Source organism: Petaurus breviceps, unplaced genomic scaffold (assembly GCF_028583685.1).
Source record: "Petaurus breviceps papuanus isolate PSGF00001 unplaced genomic scaffold, PetGlider_PUasm1.0 90822, whole genome shotgun sequence".
NCBI lineage: Eukaryota > Metazoa > Chordata > Mammalia > Diprotodontia > Petauridae > Petaurus > Petaurus breviceps.
In genome coordinates, this window is record NW_027187351.1 from 3945289 (window position 1) to 3967933 (window position 22645).

The window sequence follows — 22645 nt, forward strand, 5'->3', positions numbered from 1 at the left end:
TTAAATAACTTATTTGTTTTTTTATTTTTTATATTTATATACTTTTTTATTATTATATTTAATTTTATAATTGAATTAATTACTTAAATAACTATCAGAGGAGGGGTTTGAACCAGGGTCTTCCTGACTCCCTAATCCAGCCTTCTCCTCCCTATACTATGTTGGCTCTTGAGAACCTTACCATTCAAAGGGGATGTCCACACACACTGTACTGTACCTACAGCTTAAGACTTCACTGTTTTTGCCTTTGGCCTTTTCACATTTTTCCCTCCATCATCATTCCCTTTTCTTTTAGGGGCCAGAATGAAGGGGATGCATCAGTTCTGAAATACTGCAGCAGCCACCCTGACAGAGCACTGGTTTGGGATCCAGGGTTTGAATCTGACCTCTGCTACAACCCAAGTAAGAGACAACGAGGCAGCACAATGATAGAGAATTAAAATGAATCAGGGAGCTCTGAGTTCAACTCTGGCCTCAGACACTTACTAGCTACATGACCCTGGCCAAGTCACTTTACCTGTCTGCCTCAGTCTCCTCATCTGTAAAACAATAATAAGAGCAACTCCCTCCCAAAATAGATATGAGAATCAAATGAGAAAATATTTGCAAAGAGCTCTGCAAACCTTAAAGCACTATATAAGTGCTGTTACTACTGCTACTACTACTGCTACTGCTGCTGCTGCTGCCACTGCCACTGCTACTACTACTACTACTATCACCTGTGTAACTCTGAACTTGATACTCCAACCATCTAGGGCCTCAGTTTCCTCACCTATAAAATGACAGGATTGGACAAGACCTCTAAGGTCCCTTGCAGAGCTATGTTCCTACTAAGCCTCAGAATGACAAGAGTACCCACTGATAAGAGAATAGCAGTAACGCACCAATCATTTGGAGTAGGGGAAAAAAGTTTGGCTTGGTGTAGAGCACCATGTATCATGAATCTTCAAATTGCAAGGGTTCCCTGTTCTGGGAACCATGCATATTGTGCTCAGAATTACTACTATAAGACTATTCATTACCTATCAGAAGAACATTGATGTCCCCACGGATGCGACTCCCATTTTCTAGGACCTTCTCAACTCCTCCAAGGAGCATGCACAGGATTGCTTTCTTGATGTACTCATGTCCATGGATGCTGGGAGCCAATGACCTAGACAACTGATCAAAGATATCCTAGGGGAGAGACATATGGAGCAGGAGGGAAAAAAAATAATTACCAACAAAATGTAAGCTCCTTGAGGGTAAGTATTTTGTCATTTTCATCTCTGAATTACCAGCACCTATCACAAAGTAGGCACTTAATAAATGTTTGATTGATTGATGATAGATTTTATTGGATATCTTTTGATTCCTTAGTGTTGAATTATATGCTTAAAGAAAAACAGAGATTAAGAAATGGTTCCTGACCTCACAGTATTCTGCTTCAAAACTAAGTGCACAGACCAGAATAAATTGCCAAAAACATAAGCTCTTCTCTCCATGCTCTAACCTCCAAAAAGTTCACATAAAATTCAAGGAAAACATGTCATTTACAAAAGAAAGTTTTAATACTGTCTTAAAAGAAGACAAGAAATTATAGGGACTTTGAGAGGTTAACTAATTTCATCTATATCCCTTGCTCAGGCAAAATCCCACCTAACTCCACTAATGATCTTCCATAATCTCCCTCACCTATTCATCCCAGTTCATGCAAAGACTCACTACAGAAATCATGTCATTCTCCAACACAATGACATTATAAAAGGCATTGTAATTGACTTTTAGAGATGGAAGCAGCATAAATAGAAGGTAGAACTCATCCTTCCTTCCTTCCTTAAAATTAAAGGAAAAACAAAAATGTTGGCCAAAAACAAAGTTAAATTATTAAATAGGAGATTTTAAATAGTAATGAATCAATACTCATCAAACTATCAGTGGGCTACTTTGTAAGATTCAACAAGGCCATAATAAAATTAATGTGAAAAAATACAATGAAAAGCTTAACACAAAGATTCTGAAAAGAAGGCTTTTTGTTGGTCAAAAGAAAGGGTGCTACTATCAAAATATCTCTGGCTGGGAACTGGGGAGCATGGCAGCATCCACTCTTCTTAGCTCATAGTGACTAAGTAAGTAAGGGCAATGTTTACGGCAGAGTGTAGTGTCCTGCAGAGGCCAGTAACAACAGTACAAAGGTTACATCAGAAAAGCAGCAGTCCTACAGTATCAGAAACGCACGAGTTGTCGTTCAACTTTGTGAGGTCAGGCCATGCATTTTTCAATATTTGATTTGTACATTTATGAAAGTGTGGTTCAGATTTATAGGGCAAATGTTATATGGCTACTTTTCTTAATGTACCATTTCATTAAATGCCTAAGCTTTAAATTATTTTTAAACAGAGCTTTTTTTTTTTTTAATTGAAAAGGACCTCATCCTAGGAGAGTCCAAAATATATTATAAAACCTATCTTACTTGGGGCGGCTAGGTGGCACAGTGAATAGAGAGTCAGGAGGACCTGAATTCAAATCCGGCCTCAGACACTTAACACAAAAAAAAACTAGTCATGTGACCTTGGGCAAGTCACTTAACCCCAAAAGCCCTCCAAAAAGCAAAAAAAAACCACCAAAACTCAACACTATCTTACTAGACCAAAAAAAATCAGATCACTGTAACAGAACAGAGAATCCAGAAATAGAAACTAGTGTCAAATCAAAGCCTTTCAATTGATAAACCTAGGAATAAAATACATTAGGGAAAGGAATTAAATTTCATTAAAATTGTTAATAAAACTAGAAAGCAAAATGGCCATACACACACACAAAAAGAGAAAGATAAATATGCAACATCATCTATTATAATGAAACCAATCTGATTCATGATCTACAAAAATGGAAGAAAAAGGAATAGTATGTCTCTCCCACATTTGGTGAGGGAAAAACATTTTCTCTATTGGACAAACTCCTAGTTTAGGAAGGAATGTTTCATTCTTTGGACTTTTATCCATAGAGCGCAGAGCGCAGAATAGTTAGCTCCTCGTACACATTAGGTGATTAACAAATTTTTGTTGTTCGGCTAATTGAAACAAAATGGATGGAGTTGAGTACACCAAAATAAGAAGAATTCTGTACAATAAATAAGTGATGTTTCCAAAATAAAGAGAAACAGATGGGGGAAAGGGAAGAACATTTATGACAAACAGCTGACATTCAAAACCTAATATATAAGGATAATATCCATTCCCCATTAGAATGCCTCAAATACTAGCTATGTGACTTCACATCGCTAAGGCCTCAGTTTCTCCATTTGTAAAATGAGAAGGTTGGACTCAATGACTTCTAAGGTCCTATCCAGATCTAAATCTAAGATCCAGGAAAATGGTTGAAACATGAATAATTCAATTATATACTAATGTAATTATGTAATAATTCAAAGAGGAAAGTAAAATTGCTAATAACCATGAGAAGCTATTCAAAGTCTCTAAGGATCAAAAATATAATTAAAATAACTTGGATACCACATTATATCAAGCATAAAATGGCAAAATCAGCTGAAAATTATAAAATGTTAATATTGGCAGTCCTTCAGGGAAACAAACATTTTTCACATTGTCAGTAAGACTATAAATTGACACAAGCTTTTTGGAGAGCAATCTAGCATCACATAATGAGAATTACTAAACTGATCATACATTTGGACCCCAAAATGCCATACTGCTTGCTGGAACTAGATGCCAAGGATTTTAATCAAATTTAAAAAGGATTTCTCTGTACAAAAATATTCAAACCCATTATAATGGCCAAAAAAAAAAAGCCAAGCTCTTATTAGTCCAGTGACTGGAGAATAACTAAATTATTGTCTATCAATGATGCAATGGAATGCTACCGAATCACAAAATGGTAAAACAGAAAGGAATATAGACAGGCTCATAGGAGGTGACATAAAGCAAGGAGTATAAAATAACCAATATATGGAAACTGTAATTACAGGGGGAGGGAAAAAAAACCAAGGGCCCCAAAAAGAATGGAAAAAAGAAACTGCTAAAGGGCAAAAATCAAATAAACAACTGGAATAAACAGACCTGGCCTCAAGAGCCAGCAAAGACCTGGATTCAAGTCCTGACTGACACAAATTGACAGTATGACCCTGGGCAAGTCAAACTTTCTCAGAGTCCCAGGTCAATTCTCTATGAAACTAACAAAGAAAGTGAAGACCTATATAGTAAAAAACACAATATTTAACATTTTCATAGTACTTTAAGTAGTCCAGAACTGTAAATGTTACTTCATCTGATCCACAAAACAACCCAATGAGGAAGGTGCTATTTACAAATGAAGAAACTGAAATAATATAGGCTGTGACTTTGCCCAGAGTCACATAGATAGGGAGGCTCCAACTCCACACACAAAGTTGTTTTAGATACTGTAGAGAAAGTTCCTCACCATGAACTCCCCACATTAACAAAATAAAAGGTCCAGTCCCAAAAAAAGAAATTTTATAAAAGTTAATATTTTTACCAAAATGTAAATATTTCTGGGGCGGCTAGGTGGCACAGTGAATGGAGCACTGGCCCTGGAGTCAGGAAGACCTGAGTTCAAATCTAGCCTCATACACTTAACACTTACTAGCTGTGTGACCTTGGGCAAGTCACTTAACCCCAATTGCCCTACCCTCCAAAAAGTAAAAATTCTCTATCCTTAATTCCATATTGCTTGCTTATTTATACTCAATGAAAAACAATTTGCAATTTTAAGAATGCTTTTTAAAAAAAACAGTAAGACTGCAACAGGGTAAGAATTTCTTTTCAATTGTCATTTTTAAAAAATCATATACAAAGAAAACTCTTTTATATCTTTTCTAGACTTCCTCAGTATTTCTTTAACCATCACCTACCTAGCCTACACTTCTCTGGCTTCCTCCAAATCCAAAAGATGGCAAATATTTCCATAAAAGGAGTGCAAAGTCTGCTACTCAGTGGAAGTTATTAGAGCCAAGTCAAAGTACCCAAAGAAAGGCCCAAAGGAGCTGGTTCCCCCCCCCAGCTCCCAAGGAAAGCTCCCAACCCAAAAGTCTTTCCTGCCCAAAATCCTCTCCTACCTCTTCCCCTCAAAAATACTTAAGGTGGGAGTCTATCCCAAAACTCTTTTCTACCTTGGAGCGAGATCTGCTGAACTTCTTAATCTTGGCTACATCTTCAGCAGAAAACATAGGCTGAACCTCCTTGCTCATAAATTTCACATGGCAGGCAATCAGAATAGTCCTAAAGGGTAGAGAATGATTGAAAAAACAATATTTATCAATACTGAGCATTCAGCAGCATTTTCTACTCACATCTACTGACCAGTCAGTTCAATCAGCAGTATTCCTCAGGGGAAGATGGTATTTTCAAGCCCTGACCTAGGAACCATCCTGATTTCAGGTAGCATGAAGTTCTGGATTCTACACTGGACTTGGAACCAGTAAGCCCTAAGTTCAAATCCTGCCTCAGACACAATCTGTGTGGCTCTGTGCAAATTACTTAGCCCCTCTCAGTCCTGTAAAATGAGAGGGACGGACTCAATGGTCTCTAAGGTTCCTTCCAACACTAAATCACTGATCCTATGAGAGAAATTATTCTCTACCAATTTCTGCCAATCATAGGCTAACGACCTCCACATGCATATCATGGAATCCATCCTTCCTTTTACTGCTGATTAATTATAGTCATAATTTATATAGTCCTTTAAAGGTCTACAAAACACTTTACACATACCTCCCTTGATAAAGTAGGCTTTAGTCTGGATGAAGGAAACTCTTGGAAGTGGGTAAACCACTTTACAATGCCTCTTAATTCCAGCGCCTTCCCCCTATTAATTATTTCCGATATATACTGCATATATTAGTATCTATCATTTGCATGTTGTCTCCCCAATTAGGTTGCAAACCCCTTGAGGGCAGGGACTGTCTTTGCCTCCTTTTGTATCCCCTGGCACATAGGAGGCACTTAATAAATATTGACTGACTGATTGGTTGATTGACTGATTGATTGACTGGAAGGACTTTGATCAGTGACTTGAGTTGTTTTACCCTGAGGATGAATGTGCACCAATCAATGGCTACAGGCTTAGTTTCTTCTTGGACTTAGGGGGAGAACCTGTTCTTTAAGCTCAAGAGATCCTCCCTACAAGTCAGAGATGGAATCGAGAGCTGAGAAAAAGCCAGGTCTCCGGACAATCAGATTTATCCAGTGTTCTACCTGTGAGATATTATCACAGGATATGGGAAAAGAATGACAAAAAAGCAGACAGCCACACACCCCAATATACCCCAAACCTTTGAGAGTCTCCAAGGCGGCTACCTGAATGTGCCTGAAGTGTATCCTCCTTTCTTTCCTGGGAGACAACGGTAAGTCCCCACCACCTGAATCCTGTCACCTGGCTTCACTTTATCTACTAAGTCATCATCCAGGATAACATCCACGGAGCGTGGTAGCTGCCCAGCGGGGGCCTTCTCAGGCATTTCCTGGATAGAGATGGTCTGGTGGTCTTTATACACCGACAGACCATATTCTGTCTCCAGAGGATTATTCTCTTCATCCTGGAAAAGAGGGAAAAGGCACAATTATTTAGCCACGCCCCCAGATATTCTAAATGCATCTGCTCTCAGAGAATAAAGTTTGCAAATTAGCAGGACATTATAACTTCCTGCCACCCCCTGCAAAAAAGAAAAAAAATTCTAGTGTTTTTCACTCTTAGCCATGTGTTTATGACTGTACAATTAATAGAAGGACGTACCAGCAGCCTAACAAAAGTAGAAGTGGTATTCACTTTTAATGCTATTGATTAATGTTATTGAATTATTACTTTTAATGCTACCAATTGAGACAAATAAATATTTTCAGCAAAGTTTCTGGCTACAAAATAAATCCACAAAAAGTAATAGCATTTCTAAGAGGTGATAACAGAAAAAGAAATCCCAATCAAAATAACCACAAAATGAATAAAATATTTGGGAGTCAATCTACCAAAGAACATTAAATCCTTATATAGATTCAATTACAGAGTGTTCCATCAAGAAATAAACAACAAATTAAGTAGATGAAGGAACATTCAGTGCTCCTGGCTGGGTCAAACCATTATAAAAAAAATAGCAATACTACTAAATTAAATTTATAGCTACAGAGGCAGCTGGGTGGTGCAACAGATAGAACCCAGAGCCCTAAGTCTGGAAGACCTGAATTCATTTCCAGTCTCAGACACTTACCATCTGTGACCCTGGGCAAATCACTTAACCTCTGGCTGCCTCAGTTTCCTCCTCTATAAAATGAGGATAATAAAAGCACCTACTTGGGTGGATAGGTGGTGCAGTGAATAGAGCACCAGCCCTAGAGTTGGGAAGACCTGAGTTCAAATCCAGCCTCAGACACTTATTAGCCGTGTGACCTTGGGCAAGTCACTTAACCCCAACTGTCCCGCCTTCCCCCTCCAAAAAAAGAGCAAAAAACAAATTTAAAAAAATGAAGCCCTACTTCCAAGGCCTGTTACGAGGAACAAAAGAGATAATATTTATATAACATGCTTAGCATAGTGCCTGGCACATAATATGCTCTTAATAAATGCTTATTTCACTATAAGAAATAAAATGACAAACAGGATGCTTTTGGAAAAAAACGGAAAGATTTACATGAACTGATGCAAACTGAAGTGAGCAGAACCAGGACAACACTGTACACAGTAACAACAATGTACGATGTTCAACTATGACTGACTTAGCTATCCTCAGCAATACAATGATCTCAGACAATTCTGAAGGACTCATGAAGAAAAATGATATCCACCTCCAGAGAAAGAAATGATGGAGTCTGAGGACAGATCAAAACATGCTTTTTTAAACTTTATTTTTCTTGGTGGGCTTTGGGGGGAGGGGGGGGGAAGGAAGCAGCATGAGTGTCTGTATTTTCTTTCACAACATGACTAATACAGAAATGTTTGGCATGACTACACAAGTATAACTTATATCAAACTGCTTGCCTTCTCAATGAGAGGGGAGGGAGGGTGGGATGGAATTTGGAATTCAGTATTTTTTAAAAATGAATGTTAAAAATTGTTTTTACATATAATTAGAAAAAATAAAAGATTTTTAAATAATAAAAATAAAAACAAAAAATGCCTATTCTCTCCCTCTCTGTAATGTTAAACCAAACTATCAAAGGAAGAACTACTCCATAAAACTTGACAAAATAATGACAAGATTTATCTGGAGGTATGAAAGATCTACAATAAGGGAAATAAAGGGAAAAAAGTAGAAATGAAGAGGGAACAGCACTTCCAGAACTTAAACTGTATTATAAAGCAATAGTCATCAAAATCATCTGGCACTGATTAAAAAACAGAAAAAGATCAGTAAGAGGAGGGAGAATCAGAAATAATGGAACTCAATAACTTAGTGTTCACTAAACCAGAAAACAGAAAAAAAATTCCTGCTGTGTAAACACCATCCAGTTTAAAGGCTCAAGGGGGAGAATCAGAAATAATGGAACTCAATAACTTAGTGTTCACTAAACCAGTAAACAGAAAAAAATTTCCTGCTGCGTAAACACCATCCAGTTTAAAGGCTCAAGGTATGTCCAGCAATCCATTTTCCTCTGAAATAACTCCTTTTTAATCACCCAGTCAATTTCTAAAGACAAAACTTCAAATCTTTCTTTCTCTCATCCTCTTTTTTCTTCCTGTTTTTCTGTCTCACTCTCCATCCCATCATCACTTGTCAGCCCCATAATTCCATGAGGAAAAGAAGCTATCATTGAGAAAACTTAGCCAATGTACATCGCCATGACCTGTTCTACAATTTGTAATTTATAATCTTCAAGAATTGCCTGAGTTCACAGAGAAGCTAATTAACTTGCCCAGGGACACCCAGGCCAGTATGTGTTTATTATGGTACTTGAATTCAGATCTTCCTGATTCATAGGCTAGTTTTCTCTACGGGCCTCTCTGATACCACTCAACACTGAATGAGAAGAGACAGTCAACTCAATTCCCTTACCTTGGTGGGGTAGACAGAGCTGGAAGGAAAGGGCACCAGTGTGGTGAGATCAGTGTAGTTTCTCTCTAGGGTCTTCTTGGTGGCAGGACAATAGTGGACACTACGGACAACCTTGGGACGAATCAGGGAGCCTGAAAGGAGAGAAACCATGTAAAGATCAGAGGGCAGCCTTCCCGCTCTGATACACTAGATGATAGTGAAGGGAAATTCATCTCCTTTTCTTATAATGTGACTTCTACATCCCAAGTTAACCTCATCATTTCTTCCTCTTCACTCCCTAGTCCATGAACCAGTTCCTGAAGAGATGAGGGGAAACAGACCAAAGGAGGTGGATTTCACTCTAAATACAAGTTAAGCAATTCATACCACCTTCACATTCCCTAAAGTCCTATCAAAAGATGATGGCTTTCAAAAATGTTAAAGTCCCCTGACAGTTTTCTGTATGTCTGATAAAGAAAACTGTCTGGTTCAAGAATATGGTCACAAGAAAAGATAGTAAGTTCCCCAATTCCTCTTATTTCCAGGGCCTTCCCTCTGTTAATTATTTCCTATTTATCCTTTATATAGCTTACTTCATATATATTTATTTGCATGTTCTCTCCCCCTTTAGACTGTAAGCTCCTTGAAGGCAGGGACTGCCTTTTGCTTCCTTTCATATTGTCAGAGCTTAGCACAGAGCTTGGCACACACTAAGTGATAATATTTGTTTATATAAATATTTGTGTTTATATATAAATCGTATGTAATTATGTATTTTATACATTATATATTTACATAAATATCTATATAAATAAATGTTTACTGATTGAAATAGCAATAATAGCAGCTAACATCTACAAAATAAGGTTTGCAAAGCAGTTTACATATATTAACATTGTGATCCTCCCAATAACCCTGCAAGGTAGGTGCTATTATTATTCTTGTTTTCCAGATGAAGAAAGATAAGCTGCAAGAGGATGACTTGCCCAAGGTCACAGAGCTATTAAGTGTCTAAGGCAGGATTTGAACTTGGGTCTTCCTGACTCCTATCCAGAGAGGTTAGTTGATTTGCCCAAATACATACAGGTATGAAATATCAGAGGTAGGATTTGAATACAGGTCCATCAAATCACCTAGTTACTTCATAAGAGGGGACTCAATGCAAAAATCATCAATGCTACTAGAAAAATGACAATAACAATAGCTAACATTTATAGAGTGATTACTAAATGCCAAGCACTGTGTTAAATACTTAACAATTACTATCATTATTTCATTCAATCCTCACAACAACCTGGGAAGTAAGTACTATTATTATCCTCATTTTACAGATGATGAAACTGGGGTAAAGAGGGAGTTAAGTGACTCGCCAGGTTCACACAGCTAGTAAGTATTTGAGATAGGATTTGAACTCAGGTCTTCCTGATTCTAAGCCTGGCTCCTTTTCTACTAGTTTCCCAGTAATGCACAACACATGACCTACAGGTAATCAAATCACTAACATCATTTTCAAAGAAAAAAATTTTGTTTTGGTCTCAACCTATGATTTCACCAGTGCCAGGAATTCCCAGTATGGAAATTAATTCCTTTTATGCAGTTCAGCCAATTCCTGTGTAAGTGGAAATCATAAGAGAGCTGCCTATGTCTGACAGATTCAGTGCTATACAACTAAACATCGGTAGAACTCAAACCCGCATCTCCCCTGACTCCAGGGATAGCCCTTCTATCTATTCTGCTACACTGCCTTTACATAGGAAAAAGAAGTTTTTAAAATGAGGACTCATGGGGAAGCTAGGTGGAGCCATGAATAGAGCCCTGGTCCTGGAGTCAGGAGGACCTGAGTTCAAATCTGAACTCGGACACTTGACACTTACTAGTTGTGTGACCTTGGGCAAGTCATTTAACCCCAACTGCCTTGCCTTCCTCTCTTGTAATGGGAATGGGAATTTGAAGATCTTCCCTGCCCTTTAATAGACCTAGGGGGGGCATTTGAAGACCTCCTCTGCTTTGAAAGTAAACTCTGCCCCCTAATAGGCTGACTGTAGTCACATGGAGCCTGAGGTAAGTGGAATTTGCTGAAGGGAAGCAGAGCCCACAAGAAGCTGTGAATCAGAGCTAGGGAGATAGTGGGAGAGAGGAGGATCTCAGGCAAGGAGTCAGATAGGCCTGTGAGTAAATATGGATCTAATATTGGTTTGTGGGAAGGCTAAAGGATGCTGTAGCTCTCAGTGTTATTACGGCTTCTTAATATCTCTGTTATTATGATAGAATCAGCTTACTGGTTTGGGGATTGGGTTTTCTGATGTCTAAATAAATGTTTCATTTCTGTGCTCTATATGGAGAGTCTGGCATATTTTTTGATTAAACATCATGCGATATTTATAGTCATAGATATTTATTGTGATTATGGGCATTGTAAATATTGCACTGGCACTACATCTCTCCAAAAATAAAATAAAATAAAATAAAATGCAGCCTCTTACCCTACTATTTAGTCTAGGGTTTCTCCCAATCATTTTCACTGCCCAGTTCTAAATCTTCAAAATTCTGCATTCTCAAGCTGTCTAGCTATGCTTTCCCCGCCCTGAACAGCCCTCCATCTATTCCTAGAGCACCCACCCACAGGAAGTCCCTTCTATTCTGACAATCCTGTTCCACCCTCTCACATTTGGTGACGATGCCCTCCACGCAGACAATGCAACTGAGGAAGCAGGAGGTGAGAGTCCGAGGAGAAACGTGCTTGGAACCAAAGCTACCCTCCAAACCAATGTAGAATTCCTCATACTGCTTAGCATAAGTGGCGTCAATGGAAGCCACAAAGTCCTTTAGGGCACGCTGGAAGGCAAGGAGTTCCTCAAAGGCATTGTTAAGGAGCCTGCAGATGGGACAAGAAGGGGAAAAATAATTAACTGAAAAAGGGAGAGACAATCTTTCTAGTAAAAAATCGATCCAAATCTCAAGTAAAATACTGACCCAAATGTAACCCAAAAGGATCAAAACAAGATCAAAGATTTACAGCTAAAAGGAACTTTAGAGATCACCCAGTGTAAACCCTTCATTTTATGAGTAAGCAAACCAAGCCCCAGAGAGGTCAAGTCACTTAATCAGAGTCACACATCTTGTAAATATCTGAGGAAAGATTTGAACCCAGGTCTCCCTGACTCCAAAGGCAATGCTCTATATCCATCCATACACTCTGCTGCCTCTCAAGGACATCCTCCAATCCCACTCATCTCACCAACTAGAATAGTGAGAGTCAGGTCAAAAAAAAATGGAGCATGAATGGAGGAGGCCTCCTCTGAACTTCAGTGCTCAAAGGTTCTCCATGGACTCTATGTCTGCTAGAGACTTCTTACCAAAAGCTTTTTAACATATCTACTGAAAGTCAGAAGAACTTCAACTCCTTTCAGTCCAACAGATTTTATTTAGTTACTTATTTATTAAGCACCTGCTGTGTACCAGGCACTGAGAAAGGTGCTGGGGACATAGGAAGGGGAACAGGAGAGAAGAGAAGAGAAAAGGAAAAATGAGAAGAGAAAGAAGAGAATAGAAACAGTGAGAAGAAAAAGGAGAAAAGAGAAAAAAAAATAAAGAGGAGAAAAGAAGAAAAAAGAAGTGAGGAGAGAAACAGTTCCTTCCCTCAAGAACTTTATATTTTGAGGTGGCTAGGTGGTGCAGTGAGTAGAGCACCAGCCCTGAAGTTGGAAGGACCTGAGTTCAAATTCAACCTCAGACACTTAATACTTACTAGCTGTATGACATTGGGCAAGTCACATAACCCCAATTGCCCTCCTAAAAGCAAAAAAAAAAAAAAAAAAAATAGAACTTTATATTTCACTGCTCATGGGGAGAACTTATGAATGAAAACCTTGAACTTAATGTCTAAAACAAAAGCAGGAAATGTGAACTCTGTACCACACTAGAAAGAAGCCCACTGACTGGTAAATGACTTATTGTCTCTAGAAAACCAAAATTCTACTCTTGGAATCAAGAAGAAAAAATCAAGAGATCAGGCAACAGAAAAAAAGTCCAAGAATATTATAAAGTCATAGTTTCATGGGATCATAGATCTTAAGCTAAAAGGTAGCTCACAGTCTAGTCCAGCCCCTTCTTTTTAAAGATAAGCACACTGAGGTCAAGCACATTGACTTTCCCAAAATCACAGAGGTGGTAAATTGCAGGGAAGGATTTGTATTCTTGTCCTCTGACTTCAGGGACAACACTATGTATACTGTCTCCACTTAGGTATCAGTGCAGCTCTCTGTGTGGGAGAATGTGACCATGCTCTAGCAAATGAAAAAGGGAATAGGAACGTTTCCATTTGTACTCATTTCCCCCCTCAGTGACCCTAGTACTTACCGAATGGCTCTCTTCTCATTCTTCCGACGTAGATCATTCACATTGACAATCAGACGATGCTGGTTATCACTAATCAGCTCTCGAACTTTGCTCTGATAAATTCCTTGGTCTTCCTACAAAATAGCCAGAACTCATTTATTAGCCTAGTCAAATGATTTATGTTTTAAAGTGATTCTAAATGAACACAAGAGAAAACTACTCCTGTCTCCCTTTACTGGAGAGGTCGGTGACTAAATGTAGAAAACGTTACATAAACTGTCAGATTCCATTTGATGCATTACTTGGCTTTAATAATCAGAGTAAATATTTAACAACAAGCAGCTCTCTGGGAGAAAATGCCCCCATGGCATATTTTTAAGATTAATCTCCCTCCTTTTTAGTCTGAAACCTTTCCCTTATAAAAAAGAAGAAAGAGAGCAATGATGATCAACTGTGAAAAACTTAGCTTCTCCAATCAGGATAATAACCCAAAACTCCCAAAGGACCCAAGATAAAAAATGGTATCCACCTCCAGAGAGAACTGATAAACTCCAAGTACAAAATGAAGCATATTTTTTTCAACTTTATTTTTCTTAAGGATTTTGTGTTTTCTTTTGCAATGTGGCTAATACAGAAAATGTTTTACATGACTTCAAATGTATAATCAATATACTGCTTGCCTTCTCAAGGGATGGGAAAAAATCTGGGACTCAAAAATTTTTTAAATGAATGTTAAAGATGTTTTCACATATAATTGGGAAAAATTTAACAACATAAGTAAAAATATATTTTAAAAAACAAGAAAGAAAAAAGAAATGGAAAAATATTTAGCAAAACTGACCCACATATCAACTAAGTCTAGTTGGTGAGATGAGTAGGATTGTAGGAAGCCTCTATTAAAAAGAGAAGCAATATTTTTCTAATCTCCACTCTAGGACCAACTTTAATTATCACGTTATATAGCATTCAGATTGGATTTTTAAAATCATCTTTCTTCCCATTTACACTATTATAGTCCATGTGTGTACATATAGGTAGATATAGATACTGTTTTCCTAGTACTGCTTTATATCACTCTGGAATCCTAACCTTCCTAGTCGTCATATCACATTTCCTACACAGCCACAATACTCTATTACATTCATAATACCACAATTTGTTTAGCCAATCCTCACTTAATGGTTATTTACTTTGTGTCCAATTCTATGTTTTTAGTATATGTGCCTTTCTATCATTGACCTCCTCAGGGTATGTACCCAGAAGGAAGATCTCAAAGGATATGAATATTTCAGTCAATTTCTTTGGAATAATTCCAAATTACTTTCCTGAACAGTTTGACCAATCTATAGTTCCATCAAAAAAAATGTAATAATGTGACAAGCTTTCCACAGCCCCTCAACATGGAATATTTCCATCTTCTGTCATCTTTGCTAATTTCCTGGGTGAGATGAAACTTCAAGTTGCTTTTACTTTCATTTGTCTTATTATTAAAGATTTGAAAAAATCTTTCACAGGTTCATTAATAGCCTGCAATTCTTTTAAGAGCTGTTTGTTCATATTCTTTGATCATATCCAATGGTAAATGATTCTTGGTCTTACGTACTTGTATTGGTACTTTATATATCCAGGACCCTTAGAAAGCTCTATAGGTGATTCAAAGGCTTTTCCCCCAGCCCAATGCTTTCCTTTTTATCCAAGTTGCACTGATTTTCTTTGTGCAAAAGGTTTTATCTATTTTATGTTATGTGATCACCTGTATACTCCTTCCATGTTTGGTGGAAGAAAACAAACCCCTCTCATCTTAGTCATAGCAGTGAAAGGTACCTAATCTGTCACCTGAGTTTTTTTATAGTATCACCTTTCATTTTCATTTTACAATATTACCTTTCATTCAAGTTGCACATTCATTTTTACCTTATTATTTATTCTATAAGATGCTGATCTGGATTTAATTTCTGCCAATTTGCTCTCCAGTTTTCCCAACAATTCTGTCAAATATGGAATTCTTTGTCAAGTAATTTATCTCTTCAGGGATATAGATCACTGGGTTATTAAGTTCAATTGTTTCTGATTCTTCTTTATCCAATTTGTTCTATCAATCTACTTTTAAATTTTTTTAACCAATACCAAATAGTTTCAATGATTACTGCTTTATAGTAAAACCAGGGGTCTGGATGTAATAACCTTCATTCTTACTTTTCTTCATTATTTCCCTTGAGATTCTACCTAGATCTTTTGTTTTCCCAAATGATTTTTATTATTATTTTGTCTACCTCTGGCAAGTATACCCTTGGTAGTTGGTTTGGTATACTATTAAGTCGGCAAATTAATTTAGGTAATATCATTTTTATTATACTCTTCTGACCTAACATGGAATAATGAAAAAAATTACTTTATTCCTTTATTTACTGATAAAGTTTCTGGTGTTTTCCCATTGTAAATGGTTTTAGACACACTTTCATCATTAAAAATAGCCCTTCCTGGGTCTATGATCTGTAGAATTTTTAGTATAAATGGTACACTTTGTCAAAGACTTTTCCTGTAAATATCCATACAATCCTGTATATATTCAGATGTTCCTGTAGTTTACAATGGTTTTCTGATTGCTTTTCTAACTCTGTACCAACCTTGCATCTATAGTATAAATCTAACTTAATCACTGTGAATAAATTTTTTTTATATATTGCCATGGTTTTTGCTAAAAAAAAAAAAAAACTTCTGAAATTATTATCAATACTCATTAGTGATGTTGGTCTGTAGTTCTCTTTACTTTATCCTCCCCTAGTTTAGGTATTAGAACCAGGCTGTCCCCTTAGGGATCTTGACAAAAGTCCATCTTAGCTTCTAGGAAGGCAAGAGGTATTGATACTCAACTCACAGAGAAACAAATAGATAAACCCTGTTACTCATGTGTCAGTCACTGTGCTAAGTGCTGAAGCCATCACGATGTCACCATTTGACAGATGTATTCTACTCTAATTTATCTGGATTAAGTCAAGAAAAGGGGGTCAGCCAATGACAAGCATCTTTCTCCCTCCACCCTGCCTCCTTGGCAAAAAAAACCCTCAACCTTGCAAACACCACCAGCATCTTAGAAGTCTATATACTCCCTTTCTTTAGATGATGATATTCACAGCTGTCTATGCCAAAAAATGCCACTTAGGAAATTTTTCACCAGTTTAACTCAACCACTTTAATTCGACACAACAGCTACTAAACATCTATGATGTGTCTGGTGCTAGATGCTAAGATAAAGGCTAAAGAGACTGCGTTTGCTACCAAAAAATATCGCAGACACAAAACTTTTCCAAGGTTTACCTTTACCCCACCCCTCCAAACCCCCAAGAGAACAAAAACTAAAGTATCTTAGCACCCTTAATCCAATAAGAGTTCAAGGCTCCAGCTCTAACCCACGCTAATTCGAATAGCAACTTTTTAAAGAGTCACACGGTCTAGGGTAGGGCCCTAGGCGAGTGCAAGAATGCCTCCTGGTGAAACCTCCTCCCCCACCGGGGAACTCCAACAAGCCCTCCCCACCCACCCCCACCTGCCTGGGCTCATACTAATAGCCCGGACCCCGCTCACATAAACCAAGCTGGCCCAGAATCAAGACAAAAGGATCTTCCTTTTCCTCTGGCAACGCGTGCAGGAATCAAGCCCCGCTACCCTTCCAAACACACATCTCTGCCGGAGCCAGCTAGCCACATGGTTTTCCCCGAAACCCCCCATCTGGAGCTCGGGAAGAGGGGGCTAGTACCCTCACCTCATCGTCCAGGAAGTCCAGGTAATCTCTCTGTGCCTCCCGCAGCTCAGCATCGTCTATCACGGTGGTAGCAGCCATGCTTCCAAGAGGCAGAATGGAGTCCGCTACTTCACTCCCCCCAGAGCTGACTCCTCCCCTGGCGCGAAAATTACTTCACTTTTCCCGCCACCAAAAGTTAGCTCCTAGGCGTCAGCGGAAGCAAATTGGATTCTGATTGGCTGCGACTTACAAGACCGGAAAAGCGTGTGCCCAATGGGAAGCTTCTTCCTCCCCTTGGCGTTCCGATACGACAGCCGTGGCGGGAAATTTACAGATGTCTCTCTACTTCCCCCACCCCTCGAAAGCGCCCTTTAAGTCAAAAGAACCTAACTGGCCAATGAAGAGGGCGCACTCCGCCTTGTGACTTTCAGCTCCCGAAGGTTGAGGCTGCAAAGAAAATACGTCGCGTTGCCTTCTGGGAATTGTAGTCCATATGATAGAAATCTAGTTCTGAGTCCTTGGTACTTCCTGTGGCTAGGTGCTTTCAGCTGATTTCTAACTGGCTTGTTTCCCTTGTTTTGTAATATACAAAAACAGTATCTGTGTTGTCTAGTCTCACCTGCGCCTTATTCTCACTTTGCGATTGGGAAAGTCAGTCCCTTGTTTTGTGCCTTCGTTTATAATAGTTTGGGAATGTTGTTATATTACTTTGGAGAGGGAGTATCAAGTTACATAAAAACGTGAAGATCAATGATCAATTTTTTTTTTAATTAGGTAGACATGGCAAGGGATGTGCAGGAGCGAGCTCCTTACCAGCAGACCTGGTTGTTAAATTTTCACTGTGAGCATTTATAACTTGGAAGTCGGCAAATGCTCCTAATTAGGACTTGATTTGCATTATTGATTGTCTAGAACTTAAGAAGTGATGGAAGAAATGTTAATAATGCTGATTTTAGTTAAAAGTGTATAATGCGTACATTACACACACACACACACACACTGTTAAACACGCTTAAGCATTTACCAACACACTCTTGATTCGCCTGAGATTTCATAGGTTTGAGAAACAAACTCCTCTCACTGACAATTCGGCAACATTGCTGTAATTTGCAGTTTTAGAGAGCTGCCTGGGCACCAAAAGTAATCTGCCCACATTTCTGTAGCCAGTGTGAAGGAAAGGCAGAAATTACTCTCTTATCACTGGACTCTGATTAAGTAAAAGAATAGATGCAAAGCAAATATCTTCTCACATCTATCAAGCAGCTTTTCTCCGTGCTGTCTTCAATAGGGTGCTGGACTTTCAGTAAAGACGGCTGGATTCAAATTCTGCCTCAGACACTTAGGAACTATGTAACCTGAGGCAAATCACAAATTCTTTTTTTATTATTTAAATTTATTTATTTACTTTTAGTTTACAACATTCAGTTCCACAATCCCTTGAGTTTCAGATTTTCTATCCCCTCCCGCCCCCCGCCCCCTCCCCCTCCCCGCCATGGTGGCATGCAATCAAATATAGGTTCTATAGTTCAACACATTGAACATTAGTCAAGTTGTAACGAAAAAATCACAAATTCTTTAAGCGTCTTTTTCCTCATTTGTAAAATAAAGGCATTAATAGTCTCCAAGGTCCCTTCCAGTTCTAAATAGAGGCAGCTAGGTGGCGCATTTGGATAAAGTCAGATAAAACTTGATTTCAAATCCACTCTCAGATACGTACTATCTGTGTGACTCTGGACAAATCACTTAATTTTTATCTGCCTCAGTTTCATCATCTGAAAAATGAAGTCAAGGATAGCACCTACCTCCTTTGTGAGGATAAAATGAAATATTTGTAAGCCCTTTGCACACCTTTAAAGCACCACATAAATGTTTATTATTACTTTTTTTTAATTATAGCTATGATTTCAAAGTTTTTAACATATGAAAATAAATTCTGGAAATCATATAGTTTAAAAAGATATCCTATGATGCAGCTATGTTTTTGTGAAGATCTAATAAGATAATGGGCAGCTAAGTGGTGAAGTGGAAAGAATGAATGCCAAGCCTGGGGTAAGGAAGACTCATCTTCATGAACTGAAATCTGGTCTCAAATACTTACTAACTGTGTGACCCTCGGCAAGTCACCTCACCCTGTTTGCCTCAGTTTTCTCATCTGTAAAGTAGGCTTGGGAAGGAAATGGCAAACCACTCCAGTATCTCTGCCAAGAAAACTCCAAATGGAATCATGAAGAGTCAGACATGACTGAACGACAACAGTGAAATACTTGTAAAGTGTTTATAGCATAGGGCCTGTAACTTATTAGGCACTATATGAATGTTAGTGATGATGACAATGATGATAGCTGATGTTTTGAATGCCTGGCTACATTAATATGTACTTTGTAAATTTCTTGCTATTTATCCCTATAAGTTGAGTAGATTAAGATTGATCTTGTATCATTTTCTTATTGGTCCTATTTGCAATTAATTGATTTTGTCCTAAAACTGCTCAAGTCATGGTTCTTTGTCTCTGAACTTAATTGTGTTCGGCTGGTCTGTGATGGGTTAAGTTTAAAAATCCAGCTCTCCTGCCTCAAGGAATTTAACTGATCTTGGTGAATGTGTGAGAACTCAAGGAAGTTTGGGCTCAATACTCTCACTCCACCAAGCTATCCTTTAAGGATGTCAGGTTTGCTGTCCAAAAGCATGGGCCCGTATCTCACACCTGCACTCAGACAGTGAACACTTCTTAGTCTCATCAGAGGACAAGGCGGGTCATTGCTAGGACCCTTACCAAACTTCCTACCAATTACGTTTGCTCCCTGCACCTCAACTCTGTGATCAATCATGTTGCCCTTAATCCCGTGATGTCATCAACCTTACTCTGTTCTTTGCTTTGTACTTCCCAAAACCCTGTATAAGGAGAACTGCCCTATTGCTCAGGCTCTTTGGCATTAATGGAGGAAAGCCATTGACCATTTATTGACAGGTAATATGCCCTTGCTAATAAATGTTATCTTGTGCTGAGATCTACCTCAGTTTACCCTTTCATTAAAATTCAATCTCTACAAAGTTATATGATGTTAAATACCCTTGTCTTTCAAAGTTCAAACATAAAGGAGACCAGAGTTAAATCTTTGCTCTACTACTCACTACCTGTTCCTTCCTGAATAACCTAATTCTTAGTTTTCTTGTCTCAGAGGGGTTGAGAGCTATGTAACCTGTAGCCCAAAGGTTATTTGCATAAAACTATACCAAATGGCCTTTGAGAGGCAGGTTATATCTATTGGACCTCATAGGGTTGTTGTAAGGATCCTATGAGCTAATTTCTATGAAATATGTAAAACTCCAGCTATATGCACGCATATTAAGGTCTTATTGATTAGCTATAAGACTATGGTTCGAAAGCCTTAAATTTGACTAGTGTCTGATTTCTACATTTGCGATCTGGAGAACAAAAACAAATTTATGAATCAAGATCCTATTTACACTTTTATACAAGATAAGACTCTGAATGAATGAATGAAAAAGATCAGTAAATGATTACTGTGTGCTAGGAACAGAACTAAGCACTAGGAATACAAATATATAAAAAGAGAAATAGCTTCTGCTATCAAGGAGTTTATATTTTAATAGAGCAGGTATTCTTAACTTGAGGTCCACAAACCCCTAGAGGATCCATGAATAAATTTCAAGGGATCTGAAAATTTGGATGAGAAAAAATTATAACTTTTCTTCAGTTGGTTTCCTTTATAATCCCATGTATTTTAATATATTAAAAAAATCTGAGAAGAGATCAATAAACTTCACCAAACTGTCAAAGGGGTCTACGACATGAAAAATGTCAAGAACCTCTGTAATAGGGTGAAACAACACACATAGGAGAATGGTGGTCAAGGGACATTTTGGTCAAGAAAGTGGTCTCGGGGATAGTGAGTTGATCTGTAGGGCAATTAACTGGCCCATTCTTTCCAGAAGCGATGCTGCCGCCGTTGCTGTTACTACTACTACTACTACTACCACTACTACTGTTACTAATAACACTAACATTTATAGATTACTTTAAGGTTTGCAATGTTTTACAAATATTATTTTATTTTCACAACAATCCTAGGTCCTATTGATGAGGTTTGGGGTTAGAGGTTTGGGGTTCTGGGACCCCAAGAATGCCAAGGCAGCGTTGCCTGGAATGCATTCACACACTCAAGCCATCTTTCAGTCAAGAGGCATTTTATTGTAATGCCAATGTAAGTGGGCAGAGTTCCTTTAGAGAACTTGCAACCTAATGGGGTGAATCTATAAGTTATATAGAAAAGGGATATGGGAAAGGAATAAGGTAATGCAAGGGGTCTAGGTGTCTGGAAGCAATTGTCAGTGATCTATGGATGGAAAAATGTTGGGAGTTTTGCAGAGACAGCTTTGTTGATACCAGATATTGAGGGAGTTGTCAGAGGTATGGACCTTGGGGATCTGATGGGAGGAGATTCCTTGGGCCAGGTACCCCTGCATCTGTTGTTTATCTAAGGAATTACAGGATCAACTCTGTCTATGTCTGTAACAAGGAAAGAATTTTCTCATGGGTTGGGGAGGAGGAGGGGTTGGGTTGCTTTCAGTGACATGGTCTTAGGGCTTTTTGGGGTCCAGGTCCCACCACTCCATCACTGTTACTTGCATTTCACAGATGAGGAAACTGAGGCTAGCAGAAATGGAATTTATTTGCTATTGATTTGATTACTATGTCCAGAGAAAAGGGGGCAAGAAAATGTATTGCTAAGTATCCCAATTTTTATTTTTGTTCATATTTATAATTTCTTATCACCTGGTTTATTTCAAGGCCAACCCAATTTCAGGCTCACAATACTGAGCAGGTAGAAGATCTTGGATACCCTGAAAATAGGTGATAATGTAACACTTTGTTTTTCAGGGTTCCCAGGGAAGGAGAAAGTATGGGGGTAGGGACTAGACCTGTCTATTTCCCAGATCAGGAAAATACCTCTTAGATCTTTCTCTACAACTTAAGCCTTATAGAGTTGCCTAGAGCAAGGAGAAATAAAGATAGGAACTAGACCTATGTAGTTCTCTGATCTGCCCAAGATTTTATTTTTTAAAGCTGGGACAATGTATTGTTTGTTTTAATTTATGATTTGTTGAAATATAGCTCTGAAAAAACAGGCTTTAAAACAAAAAAAATTATGTTTCAAATGGAGCTGGTTTATGGTTCAAATTCAGCTTCAAACACTAGCTGTGTGCTCTTGGGCAAGTCACTTAACCTCAGCTTGCCTCAGTTTCCTCCTCTGTAAAATGGGAATAATAATAGCACCTACCTCCCAAGGTGGTTGTCAGGATCAAAAGAGATAATAATTGCAAAACACTCAGCATAGTGCTCGGCATACAGTAAGCAGGCCATGGATTCCCCTTTTTAGAAGTCTTCAAGCAAAAGCTGGTTCATCACTTGTTGGAGACGTCACAAGAGTTGTTTTAATTTGGGCATGAGTTAGACAAGATGGCTTTTGGGCTCTCTTCCATCCCTGAGATTCTGTAATGCTGTACCTTCATTCACTGTGCCCCATGGCTGCCTATTGTTAGCTGCTTAAATTGTTATGAAG

At 38.3% G+C, this 22645-nt stretch overlaps 1 protein-coding gene across 2 annotated transcripts in view; it reads right to left on the bottom strand.

Moving 5' to 3' along the window:
- Window positions 1-17242, bottom strand: part of MCM3 (minichromosome maintenance complex component 3) — a 44756-nt gene extending 27514 nt beyond the window's left edge. Inside the window, exons 1-7 of one of the 2 annotated variants that reach the window (XM_069070582.1) lie at window positions 17082-17241; window positions 13340-13452; window positions 11647-11855; window positions 9002-9132; window positions 6315-6553; window positions 5129-5237; window positions 1023-1176 (exon numbers count right to left, since the gene is read on the bottom strand). In XM_069070582.1, coding sequence (XP_068926683.1) covers window positions 1023-1176; window positions 5129-5237; window positions 6315-6553; window positions 9002-9132; window positions 11647-11855; window positions 13340-13452; window positions 17082-17159 — 1033 coding nt within the window. In that variant the 5' untranslated portion in view covers window positions 17160-17241. Of the gene's footprint in view, window positions 1-1022; window positions 1177-5128; window positions 5238-6314; window positions 6554-9001; window positions 9133-11646; window positions 11856-13339; window positions 13453-17081 lie in introns of both variants that reach the window. The other variant, XM_069070583.1, reaches the window with a different exon arrangement.
- Between the last annotated feature and the right edge of the window lie 5403 nt (window positions 17243-22645).